The 18821-nt window shown below is 36.6% G+C and overlaps 1 protein-coding gene across 1 annotated transcript in view; it reads left to right on the forward strand.

The window, feature by feature from the left end:
• The window catches only part of USP7 (ubiquitin specific peptidase 7), a 72406-nt gene extending 58920 nt beyond the window's left edge, over nt 1–13486 (forward strand). Inside the window, exons 21-31 of the mRNA XM_068699451.1 lie at nt 1080–1180; nt 2567–2720; nt 3500–3567; nt 4769–4877; nt 4969–5046; nt 5359–5459; nt 5971–6070; nt 6917–7036; nt 8317–8388; nt 9294–9384; nt 12119–13486. Of these exons, the coding sequence (XP_068555552.1) occupies nt 1080–1180; nt 2567–2720; nt 3500–3567; nt 4769–4877; nt 4969–5046; nt 5359–5459; nt 5971–6070; nt 6917–7036; nt 8317–8388; nt 9294–9384; nt 12119–12225 (1101 nt within the window). The 3' untranslated portion in view covers nt 12226–13486. The remainder of the gene's footprint in view (nt 1–1079; nt 1181–2566; nt 2721–3499; nt 3568–4768; nt 4878–4968; nt 5047–5358; nt 5460–5970; nt 6071–6916; nt 7037–8316; nt 8389–9293; nt 9385–12118) is intronic.
• Nucleotides 13487–18821: the final 5335 nt, after the last annotated feature.

Below are 18821 nucleotides of genomic sequence, written 5' to 3' on the forward strand. Positions count from 1 at the left end.
AGATTGTGAACTTTGGAACAGATTTAAAATTAGAAAACTAGAAGTCTGAGGCTTTAAAAACCACAACAACAACAAAAATCTCTACACAAACTCCTACATGTACAACTTTGCTAATACTAAATCTGTGCATATCCTCCAAATCTCAGTGTTAGAGGAGCTATGATGCCAACATTATTGGCCGTTGTATTTTCAGTGCCCCTTAGACGGATGAGTTGAGAAAATGTTGCATCTTCTTCCTTCCTTCCACAAGTTCAAAGTCAGCAGACAAAATACTTTACTATTTCTGTAATAGAAATATGTTAACAAATCTTTGCAACTGCTGTATTTATTGAGTACCGAAGGTACAGATCTTGCCAAGGCAAAGTTCTTATTATAGTAAGAACAAGGAACTGTTTTTTGTATTTTGTTAGCTGTCCTGCTGTTCTCTCTGGTGGTTCCAGGGGCACACATGCAGTTCCATGCTATAAAGCAGACCTGTCAGGTACTGCTGTATGTATTTCTTTTCAAAAATCACATGCATCTTACAATACGTAAAAGATTTTTACTCCTTTACGGGTCAGAGTTGCATTTGTTTCTAGTTATAGGCAGGTGCTTTTATCTCAGGAGGTTATCCTACAAGTAAAAATAATATGTATATACATAATTTTATAATATAAACATTTGTTTGGGCTTTGTTGTCTTTTTTGTGTGTGTTCCTTTCCAAAAATACTGTATTATTAAAATTAGTAAGCATACTTAGTATTCTCCAGTCTTTCTGGAAGCTGCATGAGTAGAAAATTAATCTGAAATTTACGAAATTTCAGTGGTATAATAATACTGAATGGTAAAATACTTTAAGATAACTTGAGTGAGAATCCTAAGGTAAAGTATTGGTAAAATAAGCATTTTCATCCATAATAATGAGGTGGCTGTGAACCTTACCTAAGATTGCATTTAATAAAAAAAAAAGTATACACGCACACTTCTTTCAGTTGAAAGAAGATACCTTTTATCTTGTCTGATTACGTTTACTATTGTGACTTTTATTTTTGTCTCTTGTTTATTCTGTGTGATAAACAGTTTTTGTTTTTTTGTTGCAGGAAGTTAAACCCAATTTAACAGAAAGGATTCAAGACTATGATGTATCTCTTGATAAAGCTCTTGATGAACTCATGGATGGTGACATCATAGTGTTTCAGAAGTATGTATTTTAAGGGGCAGGCTTATGATTGCAATTAAATCACCTGGTTCACTTTGAAAACAGAACTTCCTTTAATTTAGTGCTCTAACAGGAGAAAAGTACAGTTTTCCAGCAGTAGACATTCTCAGCAGTTCTCACTTGTTCATTCAAAGGGGAAATTAAAAAAAAATATTGATAGCTTTTTAATTATAACTTCACATAATTTAAGGAAATTCATCCTAGTTTAGAAAACTAATGCTCATAAATACTGAAATATGTCTCACTATTACCAAAGAGTGTGTGGTTCAGCATTACTTCTGCATTCTGCAGCTTTTTACTTGGAGCCACTGTAACCCAAACAGTGAAGAGCCTACCAGAATTTCAGACCTTGGGTTCTGTACCACCAGTGCTGTACAAGGCTCTTGACTTGGAGCTCCTTTCAACTTAGAACTGAACTCCTCTCCATTTTTCCTTTTATTCATGCTCACTTTAAGTTCCATATTGGTCTGCGGTGATGAGATGCTCCCAGTTTGCCTGAGTGTATGCAACTCTTGGGTGTACTGGTGCTTCGACTGGAGTTTTCTCTAAGGCAACAGGAGAACTCCTGCTTCTTTATACATTAAAGGGATCTTTCCTAAGCTTGTCAGGTCTATAAATCAGCATTTCAATGCTCTCACTCCTGATGGTCACACCCAACTGTGTTGCTCTGTTTCTCTCCATGGGCTGACAGTGGGTGGAAGCCAGCTAGTCTATCTTCAGCACTCTTACCCCAGATTATGTGAGATGAATGTATTTCTCATGTCATGCCTTGGAACTCGCATTCCCTGTTGACCCAGTTGGTGTTATGCACCTTTGGCTGGCTGCTGACTTTTGGGTAAGTGCACAGCTTGTACCCTGGTGCTATTTCTCTGCTGAGAAGATAGGGGTACTGGTCAGTAGTGACCCAAACCAGCATCTGTGCAGGTTGTTTTGCTTCTGTGGTTCAAGGAGTGCTGTTGTACGTCTGGCCCCTGTGCAAAGCAATTGATACAGGGGTATACAGAAAGTTTTGGCAGCATTAATAAAGACACACACTAATGTGCCAGGGTGGAGAGGGAGGGAAGAGCGCTGTTAGAATGCTGCTGTGAAATGAGTGGAAGTGTCTATTGCCAGATTGCCAAATGAGAGAGCACAGTGTGCAAGTGCATTGACTCGTGCACCGCACAGAAATACTCAAGGGTGTGAGTCACTACTGACTGTATTAATTATACTGTGTACAAGTGGTGGCGCTTTAAAAAGGTTTCTTAACTTTATTTCTGTATTTCTCAACTGTCAATGATTTACTGTAGAACCTGTTTAAGAGCCCTAGCTACGTGTATCTATAACAATGTAATGTGTAATGGTATTATCATTTGTCTGCTCTTGTAGGGACGATCCAGAAAATGATAACAGCGAACTACCAACAGCTAAGGAATACTTCAGAGACCTCTATCATCGAGTGGATGTCATTTTCTGTGATAAAACCATCCCCAATGACCCTGGCTTTGTAGTTACTTTATCCAATAGAATGAACTACTTTCAGGCACGTACCCTATTTGTTTCTGTGCAGTTATTTCCTTGTGCTGGGAGTGACTTCTGCATTAGTTCAAAAGCATGTTATAAATATTTTTAGGGAAGAGTAGATACATTCTTGTACACTTCTTGCATTATGGTAAGAAAAAAAATATAAGGAAACCACTAATGCTTCTGAGAAGAAAATACTTTAAAAAAAAATATATATATATATATATATATATATATATATATATATATATATATATATATATATATATATATATAATAATATATATATATATTAATAATATATATATTATTAATTGGAGTTCATGCTGTGGCATGAAAATATTGATGGGAACAACATGGTGATATAACCCAGCAAGCAAATTTCCTTTGAGTGAATTAAAGAACAGTGAAAATCTTCAAAGAACAAAGAATACAGGTTTCCTAAAAATATTATAATGAAAAACAAGAGGAGTACAGCTATTGTTGTGGCCCTTTGGTGACAGTGATTTATTGTAATTAGAGACATGTTCCCCTCCCATTCCCTTTCTTTCTTACTCTGGGTCACCTGTTCAGAAGCTAGCGATAGTAGTTTCTTCTTTTCTTGGAGAAGTAGACATAATAGGTCTCTCCCATTATTTCTCTAGCATGACATTTTTGTAGAATAATGAATGATTGGGGTTGGACCAAATGACCTCTAGAGGTACCTTCCAACCTTAAGCATTCTGTGGTTGTATGACTGTAGAGCAGTGCCACAACTGTCTGAAAAAATACAGAACTTAAACAAATTTTTGTTTGCAGGTTGCAAAGACAGTTGCACAAAGACTTAATACGGATCCAATGTTATTACAGTTTTTCAAGTCTCAAGGGTAAGACAAATTTTCTAGCTTGGTGTTCTGCATCTAAAGTATTATTTAAAATACTTAGCCCCAAAATAAGTAGGTTTCAGTTGATTTGTAGCTTTTCCATGTTGTAAACTAATTTTTTTATCGTTATAATGTTAACATTCCAGCACACGCAGCAAGTTTCATAGACAATTCACTAACTATTACAGTGGCTGGCTCTAGAGACCCCATGAATTGTTCATTTTATAAGAATTGTAGTAAGTACAATTTAAAAAAAAAAAAAAAAGCATTTTAAAGAATTGTTGTTTAATTAAAATTTCTGAAATGATTAATTGTTTCAGAGCCTTTATGGTATGGGTCAAGTTTATTAAACTAATGGAAGTGCTATTTCAGAATATGCAGATGTCTAGAATGGAGGACACCAGAAATAAGTGCATACGTGAAAGCAGGATTTTTGCTGCTGTTAAAGCTTTAAATGCAGGAGCTACTTGTTTCTGACTCTTATTTTTACTATTTATTTCCTGGAAGTCTGCAAATAAGGAAAGATAACTTCATCCTGTCCAGACCCTGTACAATGACTGTGATCCCACAGAGCTGCTAAAAGGGTTGTTTCTGGTTGAAGTGGTGGTTTTGGGCACAGTCATGTAAAACTGGATTTGAATCTATAGAAAACTGCAACTGCAGCAGAAAAGAGCATACTAGTAGCTATAGGTATATGCTGCAGGAATAACATGCACACAGATTGTATAAACTTTTTGTATGTATGTAAATGTAGAGTGCTCTTGAATCATTAACCTGCAGGTCTCTCCCTTCCTCATCAAGGAGCCTGTATCAGTATGGATAGCTCTGTAGTTTACTGGGCTTCGGTCACTCTGGAATTTTGCTGTGTCATATGGCCCCACAAATTAACCTTTCACAATCTAAATCAGGTGACTTCAGTGCTGCTATACTAGTAGTTTCAGAGGAATGTAGGTCTGCCGCTCTGCAGGATTAAAGGTGAACTCTTAAACATCCAAGTGAGTTAACATGTACAGCAATAGTATTTCTGTTGCCCTGTGCTTGCCTGTTTCTAAAAATCAGTAAAGCATTGGATATAATGCTGCTTAGCCTGTACTAGCAATTACATGAAACTAGTAGCCAGGAATAAAAATGTTCTTGGTACTTTGATTTACTGAGCAGCAATGGATTGTAAAGAGATGTTTGTTTTTCTCTTTTTCTTCTGTAGTTATAGGGATGGCCCTGGCAATCCTCTTAGGCATAATTATGAAGGTACTTTAAGAGATCTTCTGCAGTTCTTCAAGCCTAGGCAACCTAAAAAACTTTACTATCAACAGGTAAGAGTTTTTTGTTTTTGTTAGTGTGAATAATAATAAAAAATTGCCCTGTACAAAGTATGCCTAAAGTGTTTCTCTTTTCTTCTTTAAGCTCAAAATGAAAATAACTGACTTTGAAAACAGAAGAAGTTTTAAATGCATATGGCTAAATAGCCAGTTTAGGGAAGAGGTGAGTGAGGTTGGCTGTTATTTGTTATAATTTCTTTGTAGAAGTTGGTATGGCTGTGATTATGGTTCAGTTCGTACATTCTGCTGCCTCTGAAGAACACCAAGTTAGAACAGAGATGCACTTTATAGAAAACAATGTCAGTTCTTAACAACAATAATAATAATAATAATAATTGAAGCAGTTGTTCACTTCAGTAACTTTTATGTTTTAAATATGGATTTTTGATGAAAAATCCAGTGTTTTCTGTGCTTTAATATGGTTGTTTACATTTTCAGGTTTTCTAATCACTTTTCTGTTCTAAATACCACCTAGGAAATAACAGTATATCCAGATAAGCATGGGTGTGTGCGGGACCTGTTAGAAGAATGTAAAAAAGTTGTAGAACTCTCTGAAAAAGGTTCAGGGAAATTAAGGTAAAGCTGGAAGATTTTGTATTTCCTCTATGTGATTATATGTAGAAAAGTATCCATAGAACTTAAAATACTGTGAAAACTATTATTAGGTAATGAAGTCTAATATTGTGTTAAAAAATTGAAAGATTCAGGAGTCCCATTTAAGAGAATTATTATTAAATACAAATAGGAATCTTACATAGCTATTTAAGTTCATGAAATAAAAAATCAATTCTTGAGATGCTTAAGATTCATCAATCTCAACTATTAATTCACAATTTAATAATTGTTTCCAATTCATGCTGTTCACTTTTCAGGAGAGAAAAGTGAGGTCATTTAAAGAGAGTTTAAAAATAATTAAAACCCTTGCACTGCTAAAATTGAAAATTCAATCCTAGTATCTGTTTACATTCTGACTATACTAATTCTTCTTAAGGTTTGAGAAACTAATGTTGCATTGTTTTTTGTCTTTTCCTCACCACCCTTCATCCCTGCCCTTTTAATGCTTTTTTTCTGTTCATGTGTTTTTAAGGCTGCTAGAAATTGTAAGTTACAAAATAATTGGTGTCCATCAGGAAGACGAGCTGTTAGAGTGTTTGTCACCTGCAACAAGTCGAACGTTTCGAATAGAGGTAAATACTTTCTTTAAAAAACTTTAAAACTTTGAAAGAAGAAATTATCTCAAGTGGTTATTGTCTTTTCCTAGATTCTGTTTTTCAAATACTGTGATAACTTGCAGCAAGCAAGAATACATGATTATACATATATATTTTAAAAATGATCCTTCTAAAATCTGTGTTCCATCTCCTACCCTGTAATGGTTCCATTCTTTCAATCTTTACATATGTTTATATAACAAAACATGAACAATTGGCAAGGGCCTGTCTTGAGAACATTTGCCTTCTTAGCAATAATTAATTCCAAGATTTGTATGGGGACTCATCATGCAAATTTTCATGCTTGGAACCCACATTGATATGCAGAATCGTATTCTAGAGGACTGCTTCCTTTTCTTTTTAAGTTAGAGCTTCTGAAGTCAAATCTTGTTACTTAGTGTGATTTTTCTAAACATTTCATCTTGCAAATCTGTTAACCTGCCTCAAAGATAAAAAATTAAAAAAAAAAAAAGAAAAAAAAAATAGTAAGCTTCCAATGTAAAGCTGTCATGAAAAGATGACAAGAGAAGGTCTGTGATATTTTTATAACTACAGATGATGGAAGATTTCATGTCAAAAAAGCCATCCAGTAAAGCCAAGAGAGTATTTTACTGAATAGGGGAAGCTTGAGCGTTGTTGTGACAGAGATGAATGGGGGTGGGGAGATGACACTGTCAAAAAAAGGTCTGTCTTTAATTGTTTTTAAATAGACTTGTTTTGCATCAGTAACAATACATTAATTGTGCATTTAGTTACTTAATATGTTGGATTTTTAGTGGAATCTTTAGCTGATTGCAGTCTTAATTTTATGTCTGTATCTAGGAAATTCCTCTGGACCAGGTAGATATAGATAAAGAAAATGAGATGCTAATCACAGTGGCACATTTCCACAAAGAGGTTTTTGGGACATTTGGAATTCCATTCTTGCTGAGGATACACCAGGTACATATGCCTCCCTTTTCTCCTTATGCGATAATCTTTCTGATGTTTCTTAAAATACTGTAAAAGAAATAGTTAGTAAAACTTGTTCCTGTTTAAAAAAGGGGGGGGGGGGGGGGGGGGGAATTCTGCCTCCTACATGATTTTTTGTGGTTAAATCCCTTACTGTCTTGATTCTCCTTTGCGCGTACAGATTGTTCAGTGTTTCAGTGAGCCTTTTTAGGTCGTGAACATCAAGCTGGTGATTGACATGCTGTATATGTAATATTAAAATAAAAGTAGAATCTGATTTCTAATACTGTGTTAGCAATTCTGATGTAAACTTAGTGGCAGAAGTGGTGAAGCCAATGTTGTTTGGCTTCTTATTGAGACAAATGATTATGACAAATTAGTGAGGTTGCTTTCTTGAACATTTTCTAAGATGACTGCATTTTATAATTTATTTCATAACTTTAATAATTTTGTATGCTTATCTTCCAGAGCTGGAATTTAATAAAAGAATGAAAGCTAATTTTGAAAGTTTAATTTATATTAAATTTTTATGTGTTGCTACTCTAACCAAGTGTCACACTATTTCTTTCAATAGGAAAGTGTTTTTGTGAAGGCAGTTAGCACTTGTGCTTTTAAATAATTTTTCTGTTTGTTTGCTAGTTTATATGAAAATTACATAGTTTCGTAAAAGTTTTGGAGTGAGAAATGAATCTCTGAATCTTTGTGTCATTTTACCATATTTCCATATTTTTGACCAATGTAGAGTAAAATCTTTGTGTTAATTTTTGGTGGAGACTGCATTTCCCTAAGATAGCTCTATTGATCTTTAAGTTAACACTGTCTGGTATTATATTTCAAGCAGCTTATATACACAACATGCAGAAAAATACTATAAAATTTACCAGTTGAGGGGAAGCATCACAGCTGTAGAGGTTTGAAGAAGCAATATGCTTAGGAAAGATCACTTAAAAATAGTAATACGTACATTCTTTAAATCCCTATTTTGCAGCTAATTTTCTAACTTTGTTTCTTAACTTTAACCTGATTTGTATATATTGAGCAAGTCAATTTATGGGATAGATTGCATGAAGATGAATTGATAAGACTTGCAGATGCCGAGTTTATAGAAAGTTGTACATTGTATGTACTCTATTGTAGTAGTGTTGACACTTCAGTAATTTTGGTAATAACTGAGAGATTAAGATAGGCAATGTATTCTGATGTAGCTTGAAGTAGGACATATTTACGGCACCCCTTTTGTTTTTTGACGTTAAAAATCTTGTAATCATTAGGGTGAACACTTCAGAGAAGTTATGAAGCGGATTCAGACAATGCTGGACATACAAGAAAAAGAATTTGAAAAGGTAATTGCAAGTTGGAAGAAGTTTTATTGCTGATTGCAGACTCTAAGTTTATTTCAAAAAGTTGGAAAACTGTAAATTAGGGATAAGTGTAGATGTTGATCAGTAGAACAGTTGCTTGCCCTAATGACCTTTCTGAGAATAATTAGGCAGAACGTGTAGGACTAGTACTGTGTAAAAGGAGATACTCAGCAAAATAGCTGAACAACCTAGAAAAACTTTGGATAGTACAGAAGCTCAAGAGGCCACGCACTTTAGTTTTCTGCTCAGAGTAGAGCTAGCTTAAAGTTAAGTCAGGTTGCTTAGGATTTTACCTAGTTGCAATTTAAATATTCCCAAGAGTGGGTATTCTGCCATGTTCTGAGCAGTTATTTTAGAGCTATATCACTGTCATTGTGAAGGTCTTTTTCTTATTTGAGATCAGAATTATCAGAATTTGTCATTTTTGCAGCTTGTGATAGTAGCCTCTGGTCCTTTTGCTGTGCACCTCTTGGAAAAGTCTGCCTTAGTCTTCACTGTATCACCCTTCAGTTGGTGGAAGACTGGATGTTCCTGTTAGCCTTTTGTTCTCTGAGCTAAATAAATGTTTCCCTTAGCTGCTTCTATGCCTCGTGCTACAGCCCGCTAACTGTCTTACTGGCCTTTGCTGGAACCGCTGCAGTTTGTTTCCAACTCATTTCATTAGAGGGCCTGAACCTGGACACAGTATTCCAGATGCAGTCTCAAGATTTTCTGACTGTTCATTTTATCCTGCTGTCTACGTAGTTGATGAAGATCTTAAACAGGATTGACTTTGGTATCAGCCCCTGAAGAATACTACTCATAACCAGCTGTGTTTTATGCTGTGAAGTTAGACTTAGAGGCTTTATTTTAGTACAGTATCTTAACATTTTTCTTCCTTTTCATAGTTTAAATTTGCAATTGTAATGATGGGCCGACACCAATATCTCAATGAAGATGAGTATGAAGTGAACTTGAAAGATTTTGAGCCCCAACCTGGTGAGTTGTTCTCAGTCTGACTATTATTCTGACCTGCTGAAGTCAGGTTTGCCAGTTATAAGGCAGTTATCCTTAACTCAGAATGCAGAAACAGATCAGTTGTTCTTTGTATGTCAAGTACACTGTATATAGTAACTAAGCAAGTGTTTGCCTATACTCGTATGCACACTTAACTGTTAGTCTTGAGAATATATACATGTATTCTGTAGACATATAAATTACTGCATAGTGTTTGCTTGTGAGCTAAAAGTTCGCATTTGAACAACCAGCATTCGAGCAACCAAATGGGTCAAATATCCATACAGCATACTTTACAGAAGAGAGTTCTGTTACTTGCACTGTATCTGTATTGCCCATCTTCTCCTTTGCATATTTGATTCTCACATTGTTATTGGAGTAGGTGCTCATGTTACTCCTAAAACATAAGAAGGTGCATCCTCATAAGCTCCTTAAGTGTGCCACAAAGAGGTATTTGAGTTCTCATATTCATTGAAGACATTTCTTGTTCTTTCCTGATACCTTTAATGAGTCTGTAGAATTTAACAAGAACATTACATATGTGACTAGGATGCTGTTTAGATTCTTTAGACAAGATTCACCAAACTACAAATTCAGCTCTGTTCTGAATTTGTCTGTGGAGGTGGTCTACCATCTTATTTACTCAACTGATATTTAAAGCTTTATTCTCTGAGGAATATACGCATACAAGAAACCAGGTTATTCATTGAGGAGTCTCACCACAGACATCTTTGGGGAGTTTTAGTTGGAAATGACATCCCTGAAATTGCAGTTAGGGCTGTATTGAAAGTCATGAGTTGTCTTCCCCCCTCAAATTTGCCAAATTTGCTCAGATGTTTTTCAAGCTCTGGACTTATATAACAGTTGTAAAGAATTCCTGTGACTGTCCATTTATTTGAAAATCCATATAGAATTAGGCCTGTAGTGTTAATGAGTACTTTATAGGGGCCTAGCAAGAAGTCATCTCATTGTGGTATGTCATACAGCCAGGTTTAAGGCTAACGTCTGTGAATATGAGGGGACTTGCCAAAACTTTGGATGTCTCCATGTGAACAGGCCATCAGTGAGCAGAGGGAAGTGTGGTTGATGTCACTGGGGGGACCTGGTTTTCTGCACACATTGTGAGGGGTCTCTGGATGACTAACTCAGAGGTAGACATTTGTCAGTGGGCAAATAAGCCCTTTCTTGTGTGTTCAGAGCAGGCAGAGTCCTGATTTTGTTCTAAGTCATCTTTCTGAGTGCAGGGAAAGGGAAGGCAATAGTCCAAAATGAGTTATTGGACTTTCTGAGCAAAGCTAGAGCCAGTATTGCTGAGGCAATGTGAAAGACTAGGTAACTAGGTCAAAAGTACAAAACGTGGAAGAAATTGGAAAGGGGAGAACTTAGTGTTTGAAGCAGCTGTAGGGAATCTGAGACTAATGGGCTTCCATTTGATACTTGCCCTTTTGGTATTATAAACTTTGATAGAATTAACTCCCCACAAGATTCTTCTGTTGGGTGATATGATGTCCTAATGACTTCTTATCTAAATAGTATTTCAAGGTGTAGGGCTCACAAGTTTCTACAAATACCAGATTTTAACATGTGCTGAACTTACTGAACTGAAGGTTTGGCTTTCACTAATTTTTATCAACATAGTTGGTGTCAATCAATGCTGTCCCTCTCCATTTGTAAAGATGCACTCTAATGACAATTGTGCTAACAGCGTATGATTTCATTTCTGTCTTTAAAAGACATTAAGGTGATCTCAGCCAGATTGGCAGTACTTTTACATTGGCCATTGACCATTACGTCTAAAAGAAAAATTATTTTGATTAAAAAAATAGATCCAAAAATGCAGATGCAGGCAACCAGAAAGGTCAAGTGTTTTATGCTTTAGTGATTGCAGATGATGTCCTGAAATATAGGAGTGTGCTCTCTTGCTGGGGGGCTATTTAGTTTGTGCCATTATCATTTCACTTCAAAGAACATTTGATGCTCTCCATTGAAGACATTTTAAAAGGGAGTATTTTCCATTTGCAAGAAGTACATGGAATGTGTTTTTTCATGAAGATTAGAAGTAGGTAATAACAATATTGGGTTGAACACGTGAAAAATTTTGTATGGTTTCTGCATAGTCCAGATATGACTAAATTTTTTCTCAGAAAATAAGTACAAGGTCGGTTACATGATTTCTTAATAAACTCATAATTTGCATTTTACATGTATTTAAGAATGTTCCTACTTAAACCAGGTGATAAGAATAGCTTAATACAGCAGCAATCACTTATACTGTGGCAAATACTATAGGTTATCATATTTAGATTATGATTTCCTCTTTCAGGCACCGCCTAGCAGTTCTGTGAAAGGCGGTACTCCAGTTGACTTCAATTGGCATGCTTCTAGCTATAAATCGCAAAAGCAAGGGTTGTTTTTTGTTGTTGTTGTGTTTTTTTAACTTTAGCATATACTTCACTGCTATAAACTCCTGTAAGTGACTGAAGAGGAGGAAAACAAGCTACCTGATGCAGAAAACAGTTATAGAAATATTACTGGGAGGAAAGTTGTGGTCAGGAAAGCAGCTGTTATGGCTGGGGATTATAAGAGTGTTCTGCAGCCCTCTTCCATGCTGTATGATTCCTAGCAAACTGAACAGGGCATGCATGAGTAGTTTGTGTAAAGGAGTCTTCTCAACTTACTCTTAAAAACTTCATTTTTTTTCTCTTTTCTTTTCTAGGCAACATGTCTCATCCAAGGCCATGGCTAGGGCTTGACCATTTCAATAAAGCCCCAAAGAGAAGTCGCTACACTTACCTTGAAAAAGCTATTAAAATCCATAACTGACTTACTTAACCAGATTGTCAAGGCAAGGGACAAAAATAAGTGTGTGTGTGCACCTTTTTAACAACTGTAGAACTTTGGTACACGTGCACTATATCTGAAGTCTTCAGCAAGAGGATTTGCTGCTGATGTTAATTTTATTTTGTTGAGGCTGTTCAGTTTGGCTTCTCTGTATCTATTGACTGCCCTTTTTGAGCAAAATGAAGGTGTTTTTATAAAGCTTGGATGCCAATGAGAGTTATTTTATGGTAAACGTAATGCAAGGCAATTGTCAGCATAATGAGGGAAGAGTTTAGTAGAACAGTTGACATTGGCAAAATATTTGTCTGTAGTACGTTTATAGATGGCATAAGCTGGCTGGCTGCCCTTCCTGGTATGGTATTCACCATCACTGCAGCTAGTAAGTCTTATGTTTAGACTCACATCAGATTTATTTCCTTCAGTTATACTTTAAATGACATTTTTGTGCATTTGTAAATGCAAAAAACTCACATCATCAATAAATAGCAATCTCTACTTCATTGTGTACATTGTTGGCACTTATTTGGGATTTTTGTCTCCTCCAGCTGCATAGAATCTTTTTTAATGAACTAGTTTTCATTTAATTTAGTCACTACTTTGCATCCTGTTTTGCCAAGTGGATGCCCTGACTCCTAAAATGAGATATTTGGGTCTTTTTATTAAATTATCAACCATTGTTGAATACAGTTGCAATTTATTATGCCATCTTCTGGGAAACAGAATGACACTCAAAGTTGGCAAAAGCAAGTGAAAGGATTATAAATATCATTAATTTAGTTAACATGGGAAGAGATGGGGAAAACACAAGAAATAGCCTTTTAGCACAGAGGGGCATGCTCACTAGTATTTAGTAAGCTGTTGACTTTGTATAAAAAAGGAAGAAAAAAAAAGAAAAAAAGAAAAACTGAAATTGTATATTTAATGAATGAACATGTACAATTTAACACTTGGAGGTTAATTTTGTTGGGTGAGTCTGCAAGTGAATTTCACTGATGTTGATATTCATTGTGTGTAGTTTTATTTCAGTCCCCAGACTGCTTCCTTTTATTTTGGAGCTAATGCCAGCCGCGTGTCTAGTTTTGAGTGCAGTAAAGATAGAATCAGCAATCCACACTTAATTTTACATTTTTTTCCAGTATTTTATTTTGTTTCTGTAGCCGCAGTGTACAACAACTCTTCCTGTATATTGCCTTTTTTTGCTGGAAAATGTTGTATGTTGAATAAAATTTTCTATAAAATTTTTCTTCGGTGAGTGATGACATGGAAGTTGAAGAAGATTTTCTCTTCTCCCTGGAAATAGTGTTCTGGGAAAGTACTTTTATTTGTGAGGTTTTGCTAAAGGTGTGTTTTCTTGTTTTCAGTGTTGACAATTGTATAACCCTCATATTGGTTGTTTTGGAGTTTGGGGGGAAACTTGTGGGGTTTTGTGTTCAGTTGTTTTAGGTTTTGGATTTTTTTGTTTTCTTTTTTTGTTTTGTTCTGTTTTTGGGTGTCTTGTGTTTTTTTTTTTTTTTTTTTTTTTTTTACACCTCCTAACTAGTTTCATTTGAGCTTAACAAATAGAAGGGTTTTCCTGGAAGGAACCATGTACAAATACTATGAATGGAAAAATTATTTTGCTAGTTTGTTTGTAAAGCTTGTAGTAGAGTCTTTGTGGTAGACTTGACTCTGCCTGCCTGTACAAAATTTTGTTGTCCAGATTCTCAAGTCTAATATTATAAATGGTGTGAAATTAAAATCTGGAATCTCTAAAGGTAAGCTCCCTTAATAGAGTGATAGGTTTCCTCTGTAGTGTGTTCCCTGTATTCATAACCAAAACAAAGTTCTTAGAAGCTTCCTTTTCTCAGACCTACCAATAAACATTTAGTAGGGGTTGTATACATGTGATGGCCTTTATACTTTCTTTTCTGAGATGTGGGTGCTGGTGATAACTGAAAACACCAGCAAGTATTTTTAAACTGAATTTTAAGATATTTTGTTCATTTAGCTTTAAAAATGCGTTAATCTCCAATATTAGGTGTGTTTAAGTTTCTTTTTAATTTATATGCCGTGGTGCTTTTAACTGTCTCTAATTCCCAGTCAAAGCAAACTAGTTTACATTGCTTTTGTCGTCTGAGTACATAGATTACAGGTAGAAGGAAGTGCTTAAATAGCATGCCTTAAATGGATCAAGGTTTCCTTTGAATTGTATTTGCATTGAACTGGTGAGAAAGGTAACACAATCCAAGACAACTGGTACTTTCACTAGTAGTACTTGGGTTGTCTCTACAGGCTTTCAGTAAATATCAGGGTTTGTATTCAAAATACATCTGTAAAATTAGGTACTCCGATCAGCGGTAGTACACCCTAATTATATTATATTTTGTGAACTCATTGTTATGGTAGACAGATGTGAAATCGAGTATCTGAATGTCACTAACTTTTAGCACTAATTTATGGAATTCTGGCAGCTTCTAGGGAATATCTTATGAAATCGCAATACTTCCTATTTCAGAAGAAAATACTGGTAACAAAGTAAATTTTGTGTGCCTTTTGATTTTTAGATGACTAGTTCTTACATGCTTCAGTATTTGTGCAATTCCCACAACAATTTTGAAAAGACAATACATTAAGGCATTCCGTATGCACTATTTCCAGTAACTGAAGTTTTTTATGGGAAAAAAAATTGGAGCACAAATAACTTACTACTCAAACGTAGAAACACACACAGCTATGAAGAGGAAGAATGGAGGTTTTCTCAGGTGCAGTATCTTTGTTTAGCTCATTCTAAAAATTTACAATAGTGCAGTCTTCAAAGCTACTGTGCTTTCCATTTCTAATTCAGATATTGGAATTATCTGGATAAGAGCAAATGCATTAAAATAACTTAATGATAATAAGTGTTAAGCAATAAGGATGTAGATTCATGGTACACAGGATCAGAGCACCATGATGTTAACGGCCCGTCTGAATTCTTGAAAATAGCAAGAATTGTTCCTGTAGATTTACATAGTGCCTTTTATTCTAAAGGAGTCCAAAGCATTCTGTGAAATCTAAGCAAATCACACCAGTGAAATAGTTTGACTAGAGAGTGACAGCCAACAGAAACACCCTTTATACAAGAAGGCTTGCTTAGCAGCACCAGGACGAATTCATACTGCTGCAAGACACGTCAGAGGGATCAGGCCGATGTCATGCCACAGGATGTGCAGTGCCCGGTGCTGTATCTACCTCAGCTGCTGCCCCTCGGAGCTGGGACCCAGCCTGCTGCTCCCCAGGGCCTTGGACCTGGAGCTTGGACCGCCCTCAGTCCTGCAGGCTCTGTGCTGGCTGCAAGCATCAGTACGTAGATCTAAGCGATGCTGTGTTTTGCTATTTGATAACCTTTGTGAGAAATCTTTTTTTTTTTTTTTTTTTCTGTAGGAACTGTATATATTGTAAATAAAATAGATAAGGGTAAACACTGGATTTGTGTCTTGTCCGTTCCTTTTTTGAAAAGAAACAAAAGTGAAAGGGTTGCTCAGAAGTCAAGGTGATTTTGATTAGATGGAGGAGATGAATTTTGCAAAATTCAACTAAATCATGTCAAGAATGACATTCATAATGTAAGTAGACTTGGCCAGAGGGTAAATACTGAGTTCTGCAGCAATTCCTAGGGTTTCAGCTCTTCCTGTTTTTCCTCAGAGGATCTAAGCAAGCATTTGGATATTGAGGTAGAGAGGGTCAGGGTTTAGCATGTGCGTGGCCTGGTGTCATTTATCCTTTGCTTTTACATGAGCCTGGCCTTTAGGATCTGAAAAAGGGGCTACACCAGGCAGTAGCTGGAGTCTGCCGTTCTTATAAAATACTTCCATAAGCTATTGTGCCTCCAGATATTGGTGCAAAAATGTTTTGACTACTTTTGCTAATATCCTCTGCACATCTTAAATCATATGCATCATTTCTTTCTGTTATGCATATATTCAGGGTTATTTGTTTCTGCACTTGCCTTCTAAATGTTATCCAACTTGATGTGTATTCACTGTTATTTAGAGGTAAAGCTTACTCTTTCACAGACAGATTTTAAAATTGAGAGAAAACCTAACATTTAAAAATACTTGAAATGGTGGAAAAAATCTGGCTGATGTCTGTTTGGCTGCTTGTGGATTTTATCATCGTGGTGTTACTTCCTGTTAGGTCAAAGTGATTAAGGAGGCTGTGTCACCGGAGGATGCAGATTTACTGACCTTGTTATCACATGAAAGCCAGGGCAGCCCCTAGAATGGCCTTCCTTGCCCGTTACTTCTGCCACTGGGTTGAGAAGGCCGGAGGTGTTGGGTCTGGTCTTTGTGCAGGTCGCTGGGATTCACCATGAAGGTTCCTGTATGGAAATAGCTCACCAGAGAAATTTTACAACCAAGCTTGTACTGCTCTCAGAGCTTCTAGGTTGATGTTTATGATGTCAATATTATAAAAACCTTTGTATTCTTCAGTAAAATTCCCTGCATCCAGCTAGTTTAATAGCTTGGTATTCACTGGTACACCCTCCCTCCCCTTTCTCCCCTCTCCCCCCAGTCTTCAAATTGTTTGAAATCCTTTGTGGTCTAGAGGCCCCTTTTTAGCTGTATTCCTGACTGGAGCCTTGTGCTGTTCTGCAGAGATCCTACTGTAGCAAGGTGACCAATGTGTTCAGCCTGCGAGCTGGCTGATGATATTGAAGGCCTTTTACAGCCTAGATGATTCTGTGTTTCTGTGATGCAGGGGACAGGGAACAAGTAGCTGGGAGAGGCCAGTTTAATGAGAGCATTTATACGAGCCGTAGACGAAGAGAAATGCATTGGGGTCAAGATGTACCGCTGCCCTCAGGGCTGTATCGAACACTTCTATCAGATTGTTTAATGTGAAAACAATTCAGATACAGATCATGGACAGTTTGTTTCCAGGTAGCATAATTTGACCACCTGCTGTGCTTAAGTCCTGAGGAAGATCGATGACAGGTTTGTTGCATGGGATCATTCTGGCACTAAATCACAGCTTAGGCTAATTGATGCCCAGCTGCATCAATTTAAGCATGATAGGTGATGATCTGTGGAACTCTGAATTACACTTGCTCTGTTACTAGCAACAATTTTCAACAGTGCCTCTTGCTTTTTGCTGTTCTCATCGAAAAGGTGAGGTGTCTTCAATTTTTGGTGTCTGCCAGGCTGAAACATCAGCCTGCTGCTTGCTGTAGCACAGACGTTAGCTTGGGCTACACATGAGTTTGATTTGTCTGGAAAATAGTTGTGTAATGGTTTTTACTTACTCATACAACACGGCAAAAAAAAAGTACACTTGTATTATTCTCTGTTCAAGCACTGGAGTTCTCATACTTATATATGCTCCTCAAAAGCGCATGCACAAATCTACAGTAGTTTAGCTGTTTCCATTTAAAAATGTGCTACTAGCTAGATAGATGCTATTTGTAATAAAGACGAGCTCCGGGTAGTTTAAGATGACTGCACAAGGAGGAATGCCACTCTGAGAACTAATTTCTGATGCATTCTTCAAACCTACAGCTATCTTTCACTTTTTCAGAATTCTGATTTTGCTTGTAACACTGCCACCCGCTGGAGCGCTGGCAGCACAGCGCGGGTATCGGGGCTCGTGTACAGCCGGTACAAACTGCGTCCTGCTGGCGAACGCTTACTGGGTGCCACTGGGGCAGTGTTAGGCTGTAACAGGGACAAATTCAGGAAAAATCAAGAGTCGATGCTACCTAGAGCTTATGATTATCTGTCATGCGTGTGGTATTGAATAAGCTGCATTGCCAATGTACGTGTGTAGGTCAACTCTGGCTGGTATTTATTTACATATTAAAAAAGGTCTGTTCTAGTTTTCTCATCAGATTCACAGACAAAATAGAATGTCTATGAAAAAAAAAAAAGTACTTTTTTTTTTTTTTTTTTAAAGACCTTCCTATAAGTGTGTATCTAGAGTACATAACCAGTGGAAGCAAACAGTCCCTAAATTTTAGGGTGTGGGGAGGTCTAGTTATAGAAAACAGAAGAAATCACAAAAGTAACTTTTTGAACTTCCTTCTGTTAGTAGCAGTGATATCTTCTCAGTAGTCACGTTTAAATCCTTTCTGGGCTTTTTCAAGTTAGCAGTTGTTTGGGTGTTAAGACTGTCAGTAAATACAGGCTCTATGTGTGGGTTTGTTTTCTTTCTTTTTTTTTTTTTTTTTTTGTTACAACTCTATAGTTTTTGAAAGCAAATCATTAATTAAAACCTCAATCCCTTGTTAGTTTTTTTTATTATTATTATTCAACCTTCCCAAAAGCAGCTGCAGTTATAAAATTCATTAAAAACATGACCCCACGTTTCTACAAGGAAAATGGCTGCTACTTCCAAAGCAGGCCAGAGTTTTTGTTAAGCATTCAGGCTGCAAGGTTTTACTTCTGTCACACGACTTACTTGTTTGCAGCTTCATGAATGCAGTGTTCATGTGCTGCCTCCCCTCAGCCAGTGATCTGGACATGTGCGATCTGCACGGGCAGCAGAAGGGAGGTGAGGTGTCTGATCTGGGCAGGCAGGCCTCACGGTTCCTTTCTCCAGAAGCACAGAAGGTCTGAGGAAGC

This window comes from Anas acuta, chromosome 15 (genome assembly GCF_963932015.1).
Source record: "Anas acuta chromosome 15, bAnaAcu1.1, whole genome shotgun sequence".
Lineage (NCBI taxonomy): Eukaryota > Metazoa > Chordata > Aves > Anseriformes > Anatidae > Anas > Anas acuta.